Source organism: Artemia sp. Qi Xiang Cuo, chromosome 3, assembly GCF_049724085.1.
Source record: "Artemia sp. Qi Xiang Cuo chromosome 3, ASM4972408v1, whole genome shotgun sequence".
NCBI classification, from domain to species: Eukaryota; Metazoa; Arthropoda; class Branchiopoda; order Anostraca; family Artemiidae; genus Artemia; species Artemia sp. Qi Xiang Cuo.
The window spans coordinates 25,702,297-25,720,185 of record NC_142796.1 but is presented as its reverse complement, the minus strand read 5'-3'; the positions used below and the strand labels follow the sequence as shown (position 1 = coordinate 25,720,185).

The following is a 17,889-nucleotide window of genomic DNA, read 5'->3' as shown; positions in this document are numbered from 1 at the left end:
TAATGTTACTTATTACATTGGGAATAACAGTGTAGACCAGAATTATTCCCTGAAATCAAGAGGGATTATATATCCATTTCTACCTTCACCCCCTTCCTTAGAACTTATTCTGTATTCATATGAAAGATCAATAAAAGTTAGGATGTTTTGTCATTAAAGTTCATCTTTTGAGGCATCTGCCCTCCTTACTAACCACAAAACCATCAGAGAATCCCTGTGTAGAGGTTTAAAGCTCTCTTCTACAAATGTTTGGAATTATGTATTTTTTTTTTTACCCAAGAAAGATCATGGATGTGTGATCATTTTCTAAACATAAAAAAAACAACTAAGTATCAAAAATGGTTCTAGGAATGTCGCTTGTTAGTCTCCAATCACTTTCAACTTAAAACAAAAAAGGACTAGAACTCTCTTTTCCAATAGAATGAACTTCCTCCAATGTTTCTACAACCATGAAGGGGGAGGGGGCGAAGAAGTTAATGCCTCCCTCTAAGGAATAAATTCTGCTCATTTTGGACTTTAATGTTACTCTTTACTTTCATAATAGCAGTGTAGAACTGAAATATTCTTTAAAACCAGGAGGGATTATGTACCAGTTTCTACCTCCACCACCCCCACTCCTTTCTTAGGTCTTATTCTGTATTAATCTGAAGGATCAGTGAGAATTAGGATATTTTGGCATTAAAATGCACCTTTTGAGGCATCCACTCTCCTCCTTAACTAAAAAACAGTCAGAGAACGCTACTGTTGAGGTTTAAAGCTTTCATCTAAAGATGTTTGGAATTGTGTATTGAACTCTCAATTTTTGAATGAATGAACATTTCCTGAGTTTCTACAACCATGCACCTGTCCCTCTCTTAGAACTAATGCTATATCTATCTGAAGGCTCAATGAGAATTGTAATGTTTTGACATTGAAATGCATCCTTTGAGGCATCCGCCCCCTCCCTAACTACATTACAATCAGAGATTTCTACTGTAGAGGCTTCAAGCTCTGATCTAAGAAATATTTGGAATTGTGTATTGTTTGCCAACAAATGATCATGGATAAAAACAACAACAAGTAAAACAGAGAATTTGCCTAAGACAGTGAAACTCGTTCCAAAAAAATATTTCAGCTCTGTATCCAAGAGCTGTCCACAGCAAACTGTGTATATAAATTTAATAAAACTTACAATGAAAGAAGATCTTAAATGCTAAAATTGGAAAACTAAAACAGTCCCAAGTTTGGTGTTTTTCTGGGAAGAATTTCCCTAAATTCATCTACAAAATTCTTTTTATTTGTCTTACTTTCTCTTTGGATGCACAATTTTACATACAGAAATAATGTTATGGTGGAGTTGCCCGGGGAAAGTTTCAACTGTGATCCAATTGTCTGGCAGGATTTTTCTCTGGGAAAATGTGGGTAATGTCCACAGGGGTGATCCAGGGTGACACCTTCCTTATTATTGCACCAAAACGTTTCTGGCATTTATTTTCATGCTTTATTTTACTGAAGTGATATGCTTCATGATACAGGGATGTATTATTAAGGAGAGGCGGTAGGTCTTTATGTAGGGGGAGGGGGATTCCTGAAAGAGCACATTTTGATGGCCTAATTTTCCAAGCGTCATTGCAGCAGATGAAAGTTGAATGATGTTTTGGGACTTGTTGTCTAATCCTTCTTGGTTCACAGATATATTTTTGGTCTACGCCTTTATTTTTGGTGCTGGGGGGGGGGGGGTAGTAATGACCAAGTTTATTCAGGTTATATTTCCCAATGATGAATTCTGCATGTTAAAAATGGACAAATATGATATTTTACAATCCTTCCCTATGGATTGTCCATTTCTTTTTCTACTTCCCTCTCAACATGAATTTAGCTTCATATCCTTCCAGCTTAAGACCCTTATCCTTAGATATTGATGCTGTACTATTTTGTTAGCCCTCCTGTATATGGTGTGGTTTGATTTTGCTTGACATCCCCCTCAGTATTTTGTAAAGGTTTTAACTTCATACCCTTAGCTGTATTGGATACTCAGGATCAAACTTGTACCCTTTTCCCAATAATCAACCTTATATATAAACAATTGGCAACTTATATAATTTACGACACTTGTCCCAGGGGCTGTGAGGGGTTTTGTTGTCCCTGGAAGCATAGTTATTTTGACTTTTTTGAATAAGATGGCTATCTCAAAATGTTGACTGGATGCATTTGGGGAAAAAGGCATGGGGGTGGTTGCCCTTCAATCACTTTTGAATCTTAAAAATGTCTCTGGATCTTTCAATTTCCAATTGAATGAGCCCCCTCCAAAGTTTATGTGACCACCCTTTCCATAACAGCTCATATCTTAACAATAAGCAACTTGCATAACTTACAGCTCTTGTATTGGGGGCTGGAAGGGGGTTGCCAGCCCTAGAGTCATGGTAATTTGATCTTTGGACAATTTTGAGCAAAATCGCTATCTAAAAAATTTCATTGGATTTGTTAGGGGTAAAAGGGCGTGGGGAGGGGGGGGGTCCCTCAAATAGTCTACTGATTCATTTGATCATTATCAACCTCTTCTCCTTCTTTCGAAAAACAGCACCTGGAATCTATGATAGACTCCTTTCGGCTTCTAGGAGGTTTCATCTAAATACACAATTAATACAACGAAAAGCAACAAAACCAACAGATAAACAAACAATTTTTATTTCTTTTTTTTTATCAGCAATTTTTTTCCTTCAATTCTTAAGGAATATAATACTCTTGGTTTTCATATAACAAAAGCAATTCTTATAACAGAAAAAAGAAGTAAAATAAGAAACAAATGGAACTGGATGGTTTGTGGGAAGTATGAGTACTCGAGCTGCCATAATCCCCGCAATTTAAGGCCTGGAGGCCAGCTACTAACTACCTATTCGGCTCTTGCTACTCGCTCTCGCTCTCTTCTGCACTCACTCCGCTTTCTTCAAACAATATTAGCTTTCATGAGAAAATCAATTATGCTTTTGTACACGTATCTTTCATCTGATGCATTATAATTGGCATTAAATAGCTCGTCAATATCTTTATTCGTCTTCAGTCTTTCAAATGTACATTTTATATTTGCTGCCAGGTAAGCTGTGCTGTAGCATTCAAAAATTATATCATAACCAAGATTAGGCTCGTGAAGATTGTATTCAGTAGGACAGTTCTTTTGTGTAACAACCAAAGTTGGCATAAATCTATTCTAACTTAAGTTAAATGGAAAAAAAGCTCACTTCGTGATCTAATTGATATTTTCTGGGGCCAAATTTTTGATTATAACCCTTATTTTCTCTTATTTACTAAATCCCAATTGAAAAAAGAGCTAGTAACATGACTCATCCAGGCATCAATGTTATTCAGAGGTGTGTTTTTCTCGAAAAATAACAGAAATACTTTTATAGCTCATATTTGACAGAATATTTCAGTTTTTTTATGCGTGGTCATAAATTTCCACTTTTGAAGCACCAGTTATGAGAACAGTGACTATCTGCCATGAATAGATGTGCTGTAACTCAATCTAATTAAGGCTATTGAGAATGAATTATTTTGTTGATAAGTTCAGTCATCTAGATTTTGGGTCTTTTGAAACTGAATCATTTAGCATTTGCTTCTTCTGTAAAATGTCTAATCTGGCACTTTATCCTACTGTTTAGAAGGATTCAGAGAACAGTAGAACTGTTTATTAAAATGAGAATATTCTTATTGGCAATCCTGCTCAGACCAATTCTTCACTGTGGTGAAATGACATTATAAGAAAGTATTTATCTGAATTAAGAATGTAGGGGGAGGGATGAAAGAATAAGCTTCAGGATGATAGTTGGAGCCTTATTTTTTCTTATCTACTTGAATGAGTTCGTAGACAACCTTAAAGCCCCTCTGGATTACTCTTTTGATGATACTGCAACAACGGCCATACCAAAAATTAAAGACCCTTCACAAGCCTCGTTGTTCTTATAGTTGGATGTTCTGAAATATAAAAGTGGTCTGACGCCTCAATGGCTTATTTCAATGTATCAAAACAAAGGAACCACTGACCCCCAATTGAATGTGCCATGGTTATACCCTAGTCTCATCTTCAAAATTAAAACCATACAGAAAGTAGACAAGTTTTGTCTCTTGAGAATCCATATCTCCATTGATCCATCTTGAAGAGTTCACAAAAATTGGATGAAAACTACCTGCTCAAGAAAGAGGGGGGAGTCACTCGTTTCTTTAAAATCCTTCCAGCATTTACTGTTACCTGTGACTTGCTCAGGCCTCTTTGCAGTAGGGTTGTATAGTATTATTGGTTATTTTCTAAACTACGTGGATTCACTTCCTTATGACAATGATTCCTACATTATTACCTCCTTTGTCTTACTGGCAAAACGGATGCAAAGGCACATCAGTCAGCCCGATTATTCTTAGGGACATGTTAAGAAACAAGCACCCGAGGAGCATCTTCATTTGAGGCCAAATTTTTGTTTGGAATGATCTTCCTGAGTATGTTTTCTTGAAATTGTCTCTGTTGATTTATTAAAATTATATACTACATAAATCTACTCCACCAAAGTAGAATTAGGCAAAGGATTAGGAGCACATGAGATACTATAAAATATCCTGCGCCATAAATCTAGGTATAACAAAACCAAAGCATATTGAAACAGGTACGCTATTACTTTTTGCGTAAATACTAAAATTTTTGATCATCTGGAGCTGCATAGATTGTTATATGTAAAACAATTTAGTCAGAGCACAATGATTAGTACCAATGACATGGTGATGTCCTATAGAATTTTAATAATAAAGAAAGCTCTTGATTAGAATCTCAGGGCAACTAGTTTTGTATTTTAATCTGATTAAGGGGTTTGTATGTCACCAACAAATAACACTGTATGTCACCAAATAGTATTACCAGGAGTGAGATTTTGTGGCTCAAGAGGTATTTCTTAGGGTTTACTTTTGGGATTATCTTCAGAATAAAGGTTGGCATGTTCACCTAAACATTTTTTTTAGTGCATAAATTTTATCAGTTGTACATTGGTGCAAATTAGAGGGTATTTGATCCCCTCCCCTGCTAGATTATGCAAATACCTTTTTGATATTTTCATCGATTTTTTTTTTGTATTTTTTTTTGAAAAATAAAATCTGCCTCCTCCCCTAGATTTTGAAAAATATATTCCTTCCTCTGATCTCTGTGAATTAACGCCACTGCAATTGTGGCATCCCCAAGGTTCCTGTTCTGGGGCTTACTCTCTATTTCAATTTTATCAACCATCTATCTAAGGCTATAGGAGGCTATACAAACTCTTGATAATTGGCTATACAAATGTAACTTAGGTATTTTTTGTTTATTTCTGTATTATGTCTTACTCTTATCTCCTGGTAGATTTACCCATAAAACATAGCCAATTTTTTTTTGGCTTTGGTAATTTCTGTATAAACTTCCTAAGGAAAATTCAGGCATTAAAATCCACTGCCCTGCTCGCTGTTATTGGTAATCTTGCTTGTAAAATGCATCAAGCATACCCCCCCCCCATGCCTGACATTTATCAGTAAGAATCATGATCACTGTGATGCATTCAATTGGAGGATTTGCAATAAAAGAACAGAATATTTATGCTAATATTATCAGGATGCAGATGGTGCTTTGAAGGACCAAGTGTGGTTTATTAAGGCCATAGGTATATCCCATACGCGCAGGTCTGTTTTTTATATATTGTTGATTTTGTTGAGTTTATTGACGGCTTTTTCTGTAACAGATTGGTTTTATTTTTAGTCAGCTGAAGAGCTCTTGATGAGATTAAAAGGTGCACAGTCAGATCCCCTTGGCTCCCTTCCTCTAATCTCTCCAACGATTGTTCATTTACTTCTACAAGGATGTGAAACAAAAGAACCAAAGATTGTGAAGGTAACTGTTACTGTTATTTGAGTCACTCATCTGTAAGCTCTGTGAGGATTGACAATAATTATTGCCAGCCATTATTATTTGTTTTGTTTACCACATATTCTTCAAATTGGATAGTTTGTCAATTTTTTGTTTAGAACTCTAATAGCCCTCCAAAGTATGTGCTACATTAGGTGCCTCCACCAGACACTGAATGCGTTAAATTTGAAAAATTGAATAGATTTGAGAGTTTCTAAGACTTACAGTTTAGATATAATTGCTACAAATGAAATGCAAGTGCTTAATGTCTTTTTATCAAAATCAGTGCTTGTACGCATATCCTGCTCTTCTTTCCCATTCTTTTACAGTTTCACTTTTTTCCTTTGATTTTGAATTTACTATTTAATAAAATAGTAAACTTTTAACCTTTTTTGTATTCATGGTATTAATGAAACGACTTCTTTACTTCCAAACTGTAAACATATGGTTTCATTTGGCTTTACTTTTATTTTTGAGTAAAATTTTTTAGTTTTGTCTCGTGTTTTTTTTAAATGTAGGGACTGAATAATGTAAATTAATTATTTTTTTAGTTATGTCTTAGTGCCATCCAGAAACTTATCGTCAACGGGCTATTAGATGAGAAAAACACTAAATATTTGAGTGATACACTATGGATGTTAACAGAAGGGACAATCGAAGAGGTTCGTGTTCTACAAACAGTTACACTTTTGCTAACAACAAGTGACATTGCCCGTGGTATCACACTTTCAAAAGTAAGTGTTTCTTTTCAATCAATATTCTAAGTATTTGCAAGGCGCTTTGTTTTTTGTATAATCTCACGCCCTGCCAGGCATAAGAGGCGGACGCTTGTGCTAAGAGAGAAATGGAGGCTCTCTCTGTGCCCCCTCCCATATATAAAATTTGTTACGACTTTAGCCAGGTTTCTTATATATTTTCGTAAACTTTGCTATATTTTGAGTTTCCGGAAATTCACCCTTCACCAAATCTTAACCACTCTCTGAAACAAATTACTGCGTCCTACCTGATTTGAATTAAAAAATAGAAGTTTTTTTTTTTAACTTAAAGTAAGAAGAAATATTAAAACTCAAAACGAACAGAAATTATTCTTTATATGAAGAGGTTTGCCCCTCCCCCTCCTCAATACCTTGCTCTTTACACTAAAGCTTTTAACACTTTTAAAAAGCTTTCTATTCTAATTAAACGACCCCTGTGTTTCAGTAGCGGTTCTTAAAAAAATAGAACAACAGTCAAACTTTAGCGCAAAGACCAAGGCATTGAAGAGGGGGGCAGCCGCTTCATTTACAGAATAATTTCTGTTCGTTTTGAGTTTTAGTGTTGCTCCTTACTTTCAGTTAAAAAAAAACTTGTTTTTTTATTTAATTTCTGTTGTTTTTTTTTATTTAGCTTTTCAAATAATGCCGGTAAATCTGGCTCTCCATCCATGAAATATTCCACTCTCTCTCTCACGAGAAACTCCTACGTGGATTTTTCCTCCTAACTAAAATCCCCCCCCCCTGTAAAATTCCTTCCAGACAGTTCCATCCTCGCTAAAAAAAAAACCTCCTCCCCGCCCCACCCATAAAATTTCTTGCGGACAATTCAGCCTCGAAAATTCTCCTAAGCAGTAAGCATACTTTCATTTGAAGAAGACTTTAGTTTCTATTCGATTTCTTGATCACTCAGGAAATCCCCCCTTCCGTGGAATTTTTTTCTGGAAATCCAAACACGCTGAATATCCGCCGGATAATTCCTCTGGAACATCTCCACCTGCAAAATTGAGTTGGCAAAAAGAAATTAAGACGATTAAAAAAGTTTTTCTGTAGACATCCTGTCAAATCCCCCAGTGTAAAATTTCCCCTGGAAATTTCCCTTCCCAAGGACAGTGCTCCATATGAAAACGCACCCCAAGCACCAATCCCCCCTTCGGAAAATGCCTGTACACTTCCTTTTAGACTGACTTTTAGAGGGTGTTTCCCTTGTAATTCAAAAATCGGGTAAATTTTCTCAGGCTCGTATCTTCGGGCAACACTAAGCTTGACGAATCTTATATATTTGGAATCAGCATAATAAGCTGATTCCTTTGATATATCTATTGATGTCAAAATTCCGTTTTTTAGAGTTTCGGCTACTAGTGAGCCGAGTCTTTCCTTACTTACAGCTCGTTAGCCCATACTGTTTGAAAGATATTAAATTTTTGTGCCGAAGTAAATTCAGATGAACGTAATGGTAACTCAAATGGTGTCCCAGTCTCTCTTGACGGTCGCTTTTTCTAGTAGAAAAATACTTTTTACGTATTTTAAAAAGCAGAAAAAGGCTAGCTGCTTTTCAGTCCAAATTTTACATGCCTGAAACTATTTCTTTAAGAATGTCTCAAATTCCTTCTCTAGACCAAGACATGTTTTGTGTTCAATTTTCTTGTTAAAGAGTAGACAAGTTCAAGTAAAATTTTGTAAAAAAATAAGTATAAAAAGAATAGACAACATAAATTCACCATTTCATAGGCAGCGCAATCGCGCTGCATAAGTAAAGAACGATGTTGGCACAATGTATTATTTTTTTTTCTTTTGACCAGGGCACATCGTATCGAAGGAGTTGTCGTAGAAACTTCGGAAAGGTCTCATTCGATTGGAAATTGGAATGGCATGTGCCTTTTTAAGTCGAAAGTGATTTGAAGGCAACTAACACCCCTTCCACGCCCACCATTTTTCCAAACACATCCAATTAAAATTTTGAGCTACCCATTTTGTTCAGCGTAGTTGATATCCAGATAAAAAATATTTTTTTGAGGAGGACACTCCCCCCCAACCCTCAGGGCAAGGGTTGTAAGTTTTGCCCTGGGGGCATATAAGGTTTTTATAGAAATCGTTGTCGTAGAAACTTCAAAAACAGCACATTGGATTGGAAATTAAAAGGGCTAGTGCCCTTTGTAATAGTCGAAAGTGATTGGAGGGTAACTAACCCCCCTATCACGCCCACCTTTTCCCCAAACGCATCCAATCAAAATTTTGCGATAGCCATTTTGTTCAACGTAGTTGAAAGTTCTGGAAATTAGGTCTTTGAGGTTGGCAACCACCCCCCCCCCACAGCCCTCGAGGCAGGGATTGTAAGTTATGCCCAAGGCTTTTATAGATAGTTTTGTCGTAGAAACTTTAAAAAGGGCTCATTTGATTGGAAATTGAAAAAGCTAGTGCCTTTTTTGATAGTCGAAAGTGATTGGAAGGCAAATAACACCCCTTCCACACCCACCATTTGTCCAAACACATCTAATCAAAATTTTGAGATAACTATTTTGTTCAAAGTAGTTGAAAGGTCCGGAAATTATTTCTTTGAGGATGACACTCCCCCACAGCCCTCAGGGCAAGGGTTGTAAGTTATGTCCTGGGGACATATAAGGTTTTTATTGAAAGCTTTGTCGTAGAAACTTAAAAAAGAACCCATTCGATTGGAAATAAAAGGGCTAGTGCCCTTTTTAATTTTCAAAAGTGATTTGAGGGCAGCTAACCCCCCTCTTTTGCCCCCCTTTTCCCCGAAATGTTTAGATAGCCGTTTTGTTCAACGTAGTTAAAAGTTTTAGAAATTAGGTCTTTGAGTATGATAAATCCCTCAAAGCTCTCGGGGTAAGGGTTGTACAATATGCCCTGGGGGCTTATAAGGTTTTTATAGATTGTGATGTTGTAGAAATTTCAAAAAGGGCTCATTCTATTCGAAATTAGAAGGGCTTTCGCTCTTTTTAAAAGTCGAAAGTGATTAGAGGATAACTAACACCCCTCTCATACCCACTATGTCCCCAAACACATCCAATCAAAATTTTGAGATAGCCATTTTTTCAACACAGTTGAAAGGTCCAGAAATTATGTCTTTGAGGATGACAACCCCCTCACGGCCCTCAGGGACTGGGTTTTAATTTATGCCCTGGGGCACATAAGTTTTTTTTTATAGAAAGCATTGTCACAGAAGCTTCTAAACGGGCTCATTCGATTGAAAATTGAAACGACTAGTGCCCTTTTTAATAGTCGGAAGTGATTGGAGGGCAATTCACCCCCCTCTCACGCCCACCATTTCCCCAAACACATCCGAGTAAAAATTTAGTGATAGTGATTTTCTTCAACGTAGTTAAAAGTTCTTGAAATTAGGTCTTTGAGGATGACAACCCCCCAGCCTTTAGGGCAAAGGTTGCAAGTTATGCCCTGTGGGCATATAAGGTTTTTTATTGAAAGTGTTGTCGTAGAAACTTCAAAACGGCTCATTTGATTGGAAATTTAAAGGACTAATGCCTTTTTCAGTAGTCGAAAGTGATTGGACAGCAACTAACGCCCCTCTCTCGCCGACCATTTTCGTAAACACATCCAATCACAATTTTGAGATAGCCATTTTGTTTAACGTAGTTGAAAGTTCTGGAAATTAGGTTACTGAAGATGTTAACCCCCTCACAGCCCTCAGGGCAAGAGTTGTGATTTATGCCCTGATGGCATATAAGGTGTTTATAGAAAGCGTTGTCGTAGAAACTCAAAAAGGGCTCGTTCGATTGGAAATTGAAAGGGCTATTGCCCTTTTCAGTACTCGAAAGTGATTGGAAGGCTTGACATTTTATAGTAAAGATCGATGTGGGTAGAATGTTTTTTTATTTATTTTTTTTTTTTTATTATTTTTTTATTTTTTTATTTTTTTTTATTTTTTAGACCAGGGCACTTCGTATCTAAGGATTTGTCGTAGAAACTTTTAAAAGGGCTCATTGGATTTAAAATAGAAAGGGCTAATGCCCTTTTTAATAGTCGAATGTGATTGGAGAGCAACTAGTCCCCTTACCACGCCCACCTTCCCATTTGTCCATTATGTTTAAAAACTAAATGTTTCCTTAATTAAATCAGAATGCACTATGTTAATGCTAATTCCCAATAATGCATCTCAGCAGTATCCCAAGAACGACTGATGGTATTATGTTCAAACTTTCGGGGCTAGTTCTGCTCTTAAAATTTAACCTTATCAAAATTGCGTCTGTGTATCCAAGCTATCAAAGAAAGTAAACAGATTTTTTTGCTTTTCAAGTTTTCTATTTGAGGTCAACTAGAGGAGGTATAAAACACCACTATTTGTGTCCAGATTTTTAAAAGGGTGCATGTTGTTAAAATTTCTTAAAATTTTTCTCCAGCGTACAAATAGCAGGTCAGAAAGTCTAGCCTGCTAGAAAGTCTTGAAAAAACCAAAAGATTTAAAGATTTAAAAACGTACAGAAATTAATTAAAAAAACTTTTTCTACAAAATAAGTTTTTCAAAGAAAAGTAAAGAACTCCATTCAACCGAAAATGAGCAAAAATAAAATCAAATAATCTACCAAGCGTGAAATCAAGCGACAAATCAGCATTGATAAATAAATGAAACCCAAAACGAACAGAAGTTACCATAAATAACTGAGTCATACTAAAAAACGAGCAGAAATTGACATGAGTAGGGCTCAAAAACCCTATGCCTTCCCAAGGCCAGAGCATAATTTGCACTTTATTGAAAAAATACAAATGAATGTGCATTGTCAGTTTAATATACATATTCTGATATTTAGCAATCAAAATGTTAATATTATTTGATTTATTAAAGTTATAAAAGTAAAAAACATTTATATTTTTTAGTAAAGCGCAAATTATTTTCTGGCCTTCGGAAGGTATAGGGGTTTTGAGCCCTACTCATGTTATTTTCTGTTCGTTTCGGGTTTCATTTATTTATCAATGCTGATTTGTGGTAGTTTCACGCTTGGTAGATTATTTGATTTTATTTTTGTTCATTTTTGGTTTAATGGAGTGCTTTACTTTTCTTTGAAAAACTTATTTTGTGGAAAAAGTTTTTTTTTAATTAATATAGTAAAAGATCCGGTTTTTCTTAATCTGTTAGCCTACTTAGATGAACATTTACATCAGTGTGTAGGTTTTAATTTTAGCGTCATGGGAGGGAACAAAGAGTGAAGCTTTGAATGGAATTGGGCGGAGGAGGAGCGGCTGTAGCGGTGTTGACCTTGGGCGCCTAAGTGTTGCGATGAGCTGAGCAGTACAAGTTTAAATTCTTACCCTAAGCAAGATTTCGATAAATAATACTTTTCAGCCCTGTTACATAGTGCAGAAAATGAAATTTTACAAAAAGTAGTTGCTGAAACCCTTCTTTTCAGGGAAATTACAATTTACTATTTGTAACTTACAATGGTACATTTGTTTTCTTTTTTAGTGTCTCGTTATATGTTTTAACTTGCATTTCAATCGCGGAGACCAGACTGTAGCTAATACTGCGAGCGCCACAGTACGTCAGTTAGTTTCTCTCGTTTTCGAACGAATTTTATCGGAAGACAAGCCTACGGACAGCAGAGAACCGAGAGAAGATGCCGAATCCAACTTGGAAGAACTGAAAGCATTAAAAGGAGTGTCACCGAAGAGTTTGCAGCCATTTGCTGGTGATGCATTTCTACTTTTTCAAGTAAGCTCCTCTTTTAGTTCTTCGCAGGACATATTTTACTTTAAATAATAGGCAAGTGTCCATAACTCTTAGACAATCATTAATACTAAATCAAGCATGTGACATCATACAACAGGTATCTGAATTTTTTGTACGATGACAGTCCGTGTGTCCGGTGTCTGACAAGTGCTTTGGTTGGTATTTTGTTTCAAGTTGTATGATCTATCCTTATCTATAATATGAAGGCCATGTATAGAAGTATTTTTGTGCAAAAGGTGGAGTTATGATGGAGTCCCCTGCTCCTCCTTTCCCTCTCTTACCAACCTCTTAAATTGACGTGGCCTTATCTGCAATATGAAGTCCATGTATAGAAACATTTTATTGCAAAGGTGGACGTGGCGGAGTCCCCTGCTTCTCCTTTACCTCTCCTACCGACCTCTTAAATTGACATGTGGCCTTAAGCCCATGTATAGAAGTATTTTAGTGCAAAGGTGGACATGGTGGAGTCCCTTGTTCCTTCTTTCCCTCTCCTACCGACCTTTTAAATTGACAAGGGGCGTTATCCGTAATATGAAGTCCATGTATAGAAGCATTTTAGTGCAAAGGTGGACATGGTGGAGTCCCTTGTTCCTTCTTTCCCTCTCCTACCGTCCTCTTAAATTGACAAGGGGCGTTATCCTTAATATGAAGTCCATGTATAGAAGCATTTTAGTGCAAAGGTGGACATGGTGGAGTCCCTTGTTCCTTCTTTCCCTCTCCTACCGACCTCTTAAATTGACAAGGGGCCTTATCCGTAATATGAAGTCCATGTATAGAAGCATTTTAGTGCAAAGGTGGACATGGTGGAGTCCCCTGCTCCTCCTTTCCGTCTTCTACCAATCTCTTAAATTGACATGTGACCTTATCTGTAATATGAAGGCCATATATAGAAGCATTTTAGTACAAAGGTGACCATGGTGGAGTCCCCTGCTCCTCCTTTCCTTCTCCTATCGACCTCTTAAATTGCATGCGGAATTACTTTTGGATAAAGATCATTCAGGGATAAGTTGTTCCAAATGTTTAATGATCAATATTACCACGCTTGATCTTAGAATTATCTTTGAAACGCTGATCTTAGAATTCACATGTCAACAATGGACTAGAATGGTAAAAGTTGAAAGCAGTGCTCTTGTCATAATATCGTCTGAAGACAATATGTGCATAGGCCTCAATGTGTCAGTTTGTCTTCACGCTATGATCATCTGCTCTGTATGACGAGGACGGGGTATAATTGATATTGACTCAGTTTAAGAACTTGAAAAATATTAAATGATTAACGCCTTGTCATGTAAGATTATTTCCTAAATGATTCCTGGATGATCATGATATGAAAAAAGTGAAAAAATCAGTATATATGAGAGGTTCAATAAGACTAGATCTGTTTTGATTTCAGAAACGAATTTCACAGGCAATAAATGTCAAATTTGTGCCTCTTATCAAATGAAAAAATGCACTTTAAAAAGTAAATTATTGCTCTTAGCGACAAAAAATTTCATGAATGAAATAATACGTTATGAAAATAAAACACAAAAGTACACACAAACAAAATTGTGTCTCGTAAAATATATATATATATATATATATATATATATATATATATATATATATATATATATATATATATATATATATATATATATATATATATATATATATATATATATATATATATATATATAGTATATATATATATAGTATATATATATATATATATATATATATATATATATATATATATACTTCTGTATACTTATATATGTATATATATATATGTATATATATAATGTATACGTTCTGTTAAAGGTGTGATTAATGACAAATGAAAATTGATTGACAAATAATTAGAATTAAAATGGGAAAAAATAAATGAAACATCAAGAAAAAACTATATATAAGGATTGACAATGAAGAAAAACACACAAGATTGTGGCTCTCGTCACTTAAAAGAAAATTTGCTCGTTATGCTAAAGAGATGATTAATGACAATTTATTTACAAATGATTAATGACTAATGAAATATTGCGGCTAGTATTAAAATTCCTTTGTTCAAATACTACAAACGTAAATTAGGATAAAAACGAACAAATCTAGAAGAAAAAGAAAATTGGTAAAAAGAGAAATATAAGTCTAAAAAGAAAATATAAGCAAAATATAGCAAATATAAGTGAAAATATAAGAAAATATAATTAAAAAATACAAGTGAAATGTAAGTTTAAAAAGAAAATTTATCAATCACTTAAATTTAATAGGGACTAGGGTGGTGAGGTCGGGCCCCAGAGACCTTCCTGGGGTCCTGTTCTCTAGATTATAAATCCTTTGTTACTACCATACAGTTCTACCAGTAAAAACTATAGTAGCTAAATTATAAATGCCACCATATGTAGAGTTTCAATTATAAAAAAAAAAAAAAAATTACTGGGCTAGAGATTACAGCGATATAAGATTACCTGTCTTAGACATCCATTCTACCAGATAAGAAAGTTTGAACTGTTGTTAAAAGGGATTAAAGGTTACGTTCCGGGAATGACTTCTGCTTGGAGACTGTTCTAAGTGGTGACTTTCCTGGATGAAACTGCTCACAGATATACTTTTAAGTTTTTTGTCCATAAGTTTTCCGGCGAGTATTTTCATTTAACTAACAAGTTTGAACAGAGTTCGTCTTGTCACCTTCACTATGCCAGGGGTACACAAACAGGGGCGGATCCAGGATTTTTTTTAAGGGGGGGGGCAAAATATGTTGATCCGATAAAGTTGCGTTAGGAGCAAGTTTAAATTAAGTAAATTAAACTACTTTAGACGTCGTTAGGGGGGGGGGGTGCCCCCTCACCTCCCTGGATCCACCACTGCACACAAACAACTTCGCTGAAAATAATTAATGCCAAAACTTTTATGAAACGGCCGACTATTTGTTGGAAATGAATCTAGAATAAACAAATAATGAATTAAACAAGCTGAAAAAGTCACTGCAAGTACATAAATATGCTCACTGAGTATACGATTTTTAAATCTTTTTTGTTTCAAAAATCAATGAACTACTACTACAATTATCAACATACCATGTTTTGTGTAGTGTATTAAACATTTTTTGTAATACGTTAGTCTTCTGGGGAAAATACGTAAAAGTTCTCGTGTTGGTTATGATACACTGTCTAAACTCCTTGTAGCTGACCTTTTTTTTTATTCTGACACAACATAAAAAACTGAGTGTATTGTAAATTACAAATCGTTTTCTTTGGGGTTACCCTGTGTTCTTTCTTAATCCTTGTTGTGTCTTTTTTCACTGTGTTTATAATTGACTTTCTAATAGTTCATGCTTTCTTTTAAATTTTATATTAAATAAATAAATAAATAATAACTCTTTATTTCCATAATAGTTTATAGCTAGCAGCGGACGTCAAACAACAAGAAAATATAACACATGAGATCAGAAAAATAAATATAAAAATAAATAAACTTTTTCACAACTTTTTATAGATTTGCTTTTCAACTAGTTCCTCATTATAGTGGTTCACGAAGTATGGAACAAAAGATGATAGGTACCTTTTTGATGCCTTTCGGGGTGGGGGACAAAGGAGTTGGCACGACGAAGTGAGGGCTCCTCTACGTTTTTCTGGCCGACTGGTCTGTGATTCCTGGAAATCCGGTAATATTTTGCGATGGACATCAGAGCTTAGGCATTTTTTTCCAAAACGCATCGTGAGATCGTGGCGCCTTTTAGATAGTTTCTGAAGCCTCAGTTTCTGCAGGCTGTCCTCATAGGATGTATAATTTGCCCCAAGCATTATTTGGCACGCCCGCTTCTGAATATTTTCAAGCTTTTCGGTTTGGATAGCCGTAAGACCTGGGTGCCAAACGGGACAAGCATACTCGGTTTGCGATCGAACATACATACAGTATAGACTGCGCATAATGGAAATTTGGATATTGAACCGCGTTAGGCAAGCAAAGGATTTTAGGCATAGGGAAGCCTTTTGGATCCCATTTCAGGTTGCTTTTGAAAATTACTCCTAGGATATTTATTTCATCTTTGGTTGTAAGTCCAGTGTCTTCTTGGGACGGAATTGCAGATTTTAAAAAGCTAACACGTAGAATATGGCTCTTGGTTTCACTAACTGTAAGCATTACATCTTCAAGATTATGCTTTAGCTGGGAAAATATTGATAAGGTGGTGATTTCCTTTGCTAGGCTCGCTAAGGTGCGGAATGATATGCTTGACAGGTCGTCCGCAAACTTGTAGCGACTTTGTATATGTGTTAGGACAGGGTTAAAAACAATCAAAAAGATCAGTGGTCCTAATTTTGTCCCTTGGGGTGCTCCGCACCATATTTCTTGGAATTCGGACGCTTCATCCTGCATGAGTGAAACACGTTGGTTTCGATTGTGCAGGAAGCTTGCAACCATTCTCACAAGAAACTGTCGAGCACCCATTTCTTTAGCTCGGTTAATAGCTATCAGGTGTTGGATGCTGTCAAACGCCTTTATTATATCGCTGAGAAGGATTTCTGCGTATGTCTCTTCCTTATCGAGATGTTTCAACACATCGTCAAGATGACATACAAGATAGTGGGTAGTATTATGTCCAGGCCTGAAACCAAATTGTCGAGGGTCTAAATTAGCTTCAATATCTCCATATAGATATTCACAGATAAAGCCCTCAAACACTTTGGAAAGGCACGGGGTTTTTGAAATCAGGCGCAAAGCGTTAGGTGAGAGGGTTTTTCTATTTTAGGAATGGGAGTTATATAGGCTGTCTTGAAGTAATCTGGGAATGTACCATTTATTAGACATTGAATGAAGCAGGAAGCAAAAACATGACTAAGCTCTTCAGAGCAATGAGCTATCAAATCAATAGGAACTTGTAGAGGGTAATTACTCTTCCTGAGGTCCAGGCGTTTGAGCTTCTCGCATACTTCATGGGGGCGAATGATCGGAATTTGTTCAATGGGTCCATTTTCAGGTAGCTCGTCAAGAGGTGGGTGTGTGCGACAAATATTTGAAAAATGTGTGTTGATCATATCAGCTCTCAGAGGTTCACCATCAGAGCCATAGATTGTCAGCTGCTTTCGAGTCCGTCCCATTATCTCCTGGACCTTCTGGTGGAATCTAGAGGGGTTAGACTTCCAAAGCTTGTTAACCACTTGAGCACCAAATTTCTTTTTAGATTTCTTTATTTTGAGACATATGACATTACGCATTTTTTTAGCCTCATCTTGATATCCCAACTTGTAGAGCTCATTTCTAAATTTGATTAGATACTTAATCTCTTAAGTTACCCACATCCTATATTGTTACTTGACTAGGATTGTCTTTACTGAAAATATTACAGTATATTCTTGGAAAAGCTGAGCAGTGACCTCTTGCATCATATTGTTGCCGTTCTTCATAGTAAGTACTTTCGACCAGTTTTTCTTAGCTAGCCACTCTCGGTAAATCTGGAGTTGTTCTTGAATTTGCGGGCGGTACTTCACCACTGACTGGGATCTGTCAGGGGGTTCTCTGCTAGGCTTCCCTATCACATTAAGGTCGGCACTCATTCCAATAGC

General features: G+C 36.0%; 1 protein-coding gene across 1 annotated transcript in view; it reads left to right on the top strand.

The window, feature by feature from the left end:
* The window catches only part of LOC148953920 (protein MON2 homolog), a 118,283-nt gene that overhangs the window by 16,474 nt on the left and 83,920 nt on the right, over positions 1–17,889 (top strand). Inside the window, exons 2-4 of the mRNA XM_089086022.1 lie at positions 5,744–5,875; positions 6,442–6,624; positions 12,083–12,328. Of these exons, the coding sequence (XP_088942148.1) occupies positions 5,744–5,875; positions 6,442–6,624; positions 12,083–12,328 (561 nt within the window). The remainder of the gene's footprint in view (positions 1–5,743; positions 5,876–6,441; positions 6,625–12,082; positions 12,329–17,889) is intronic.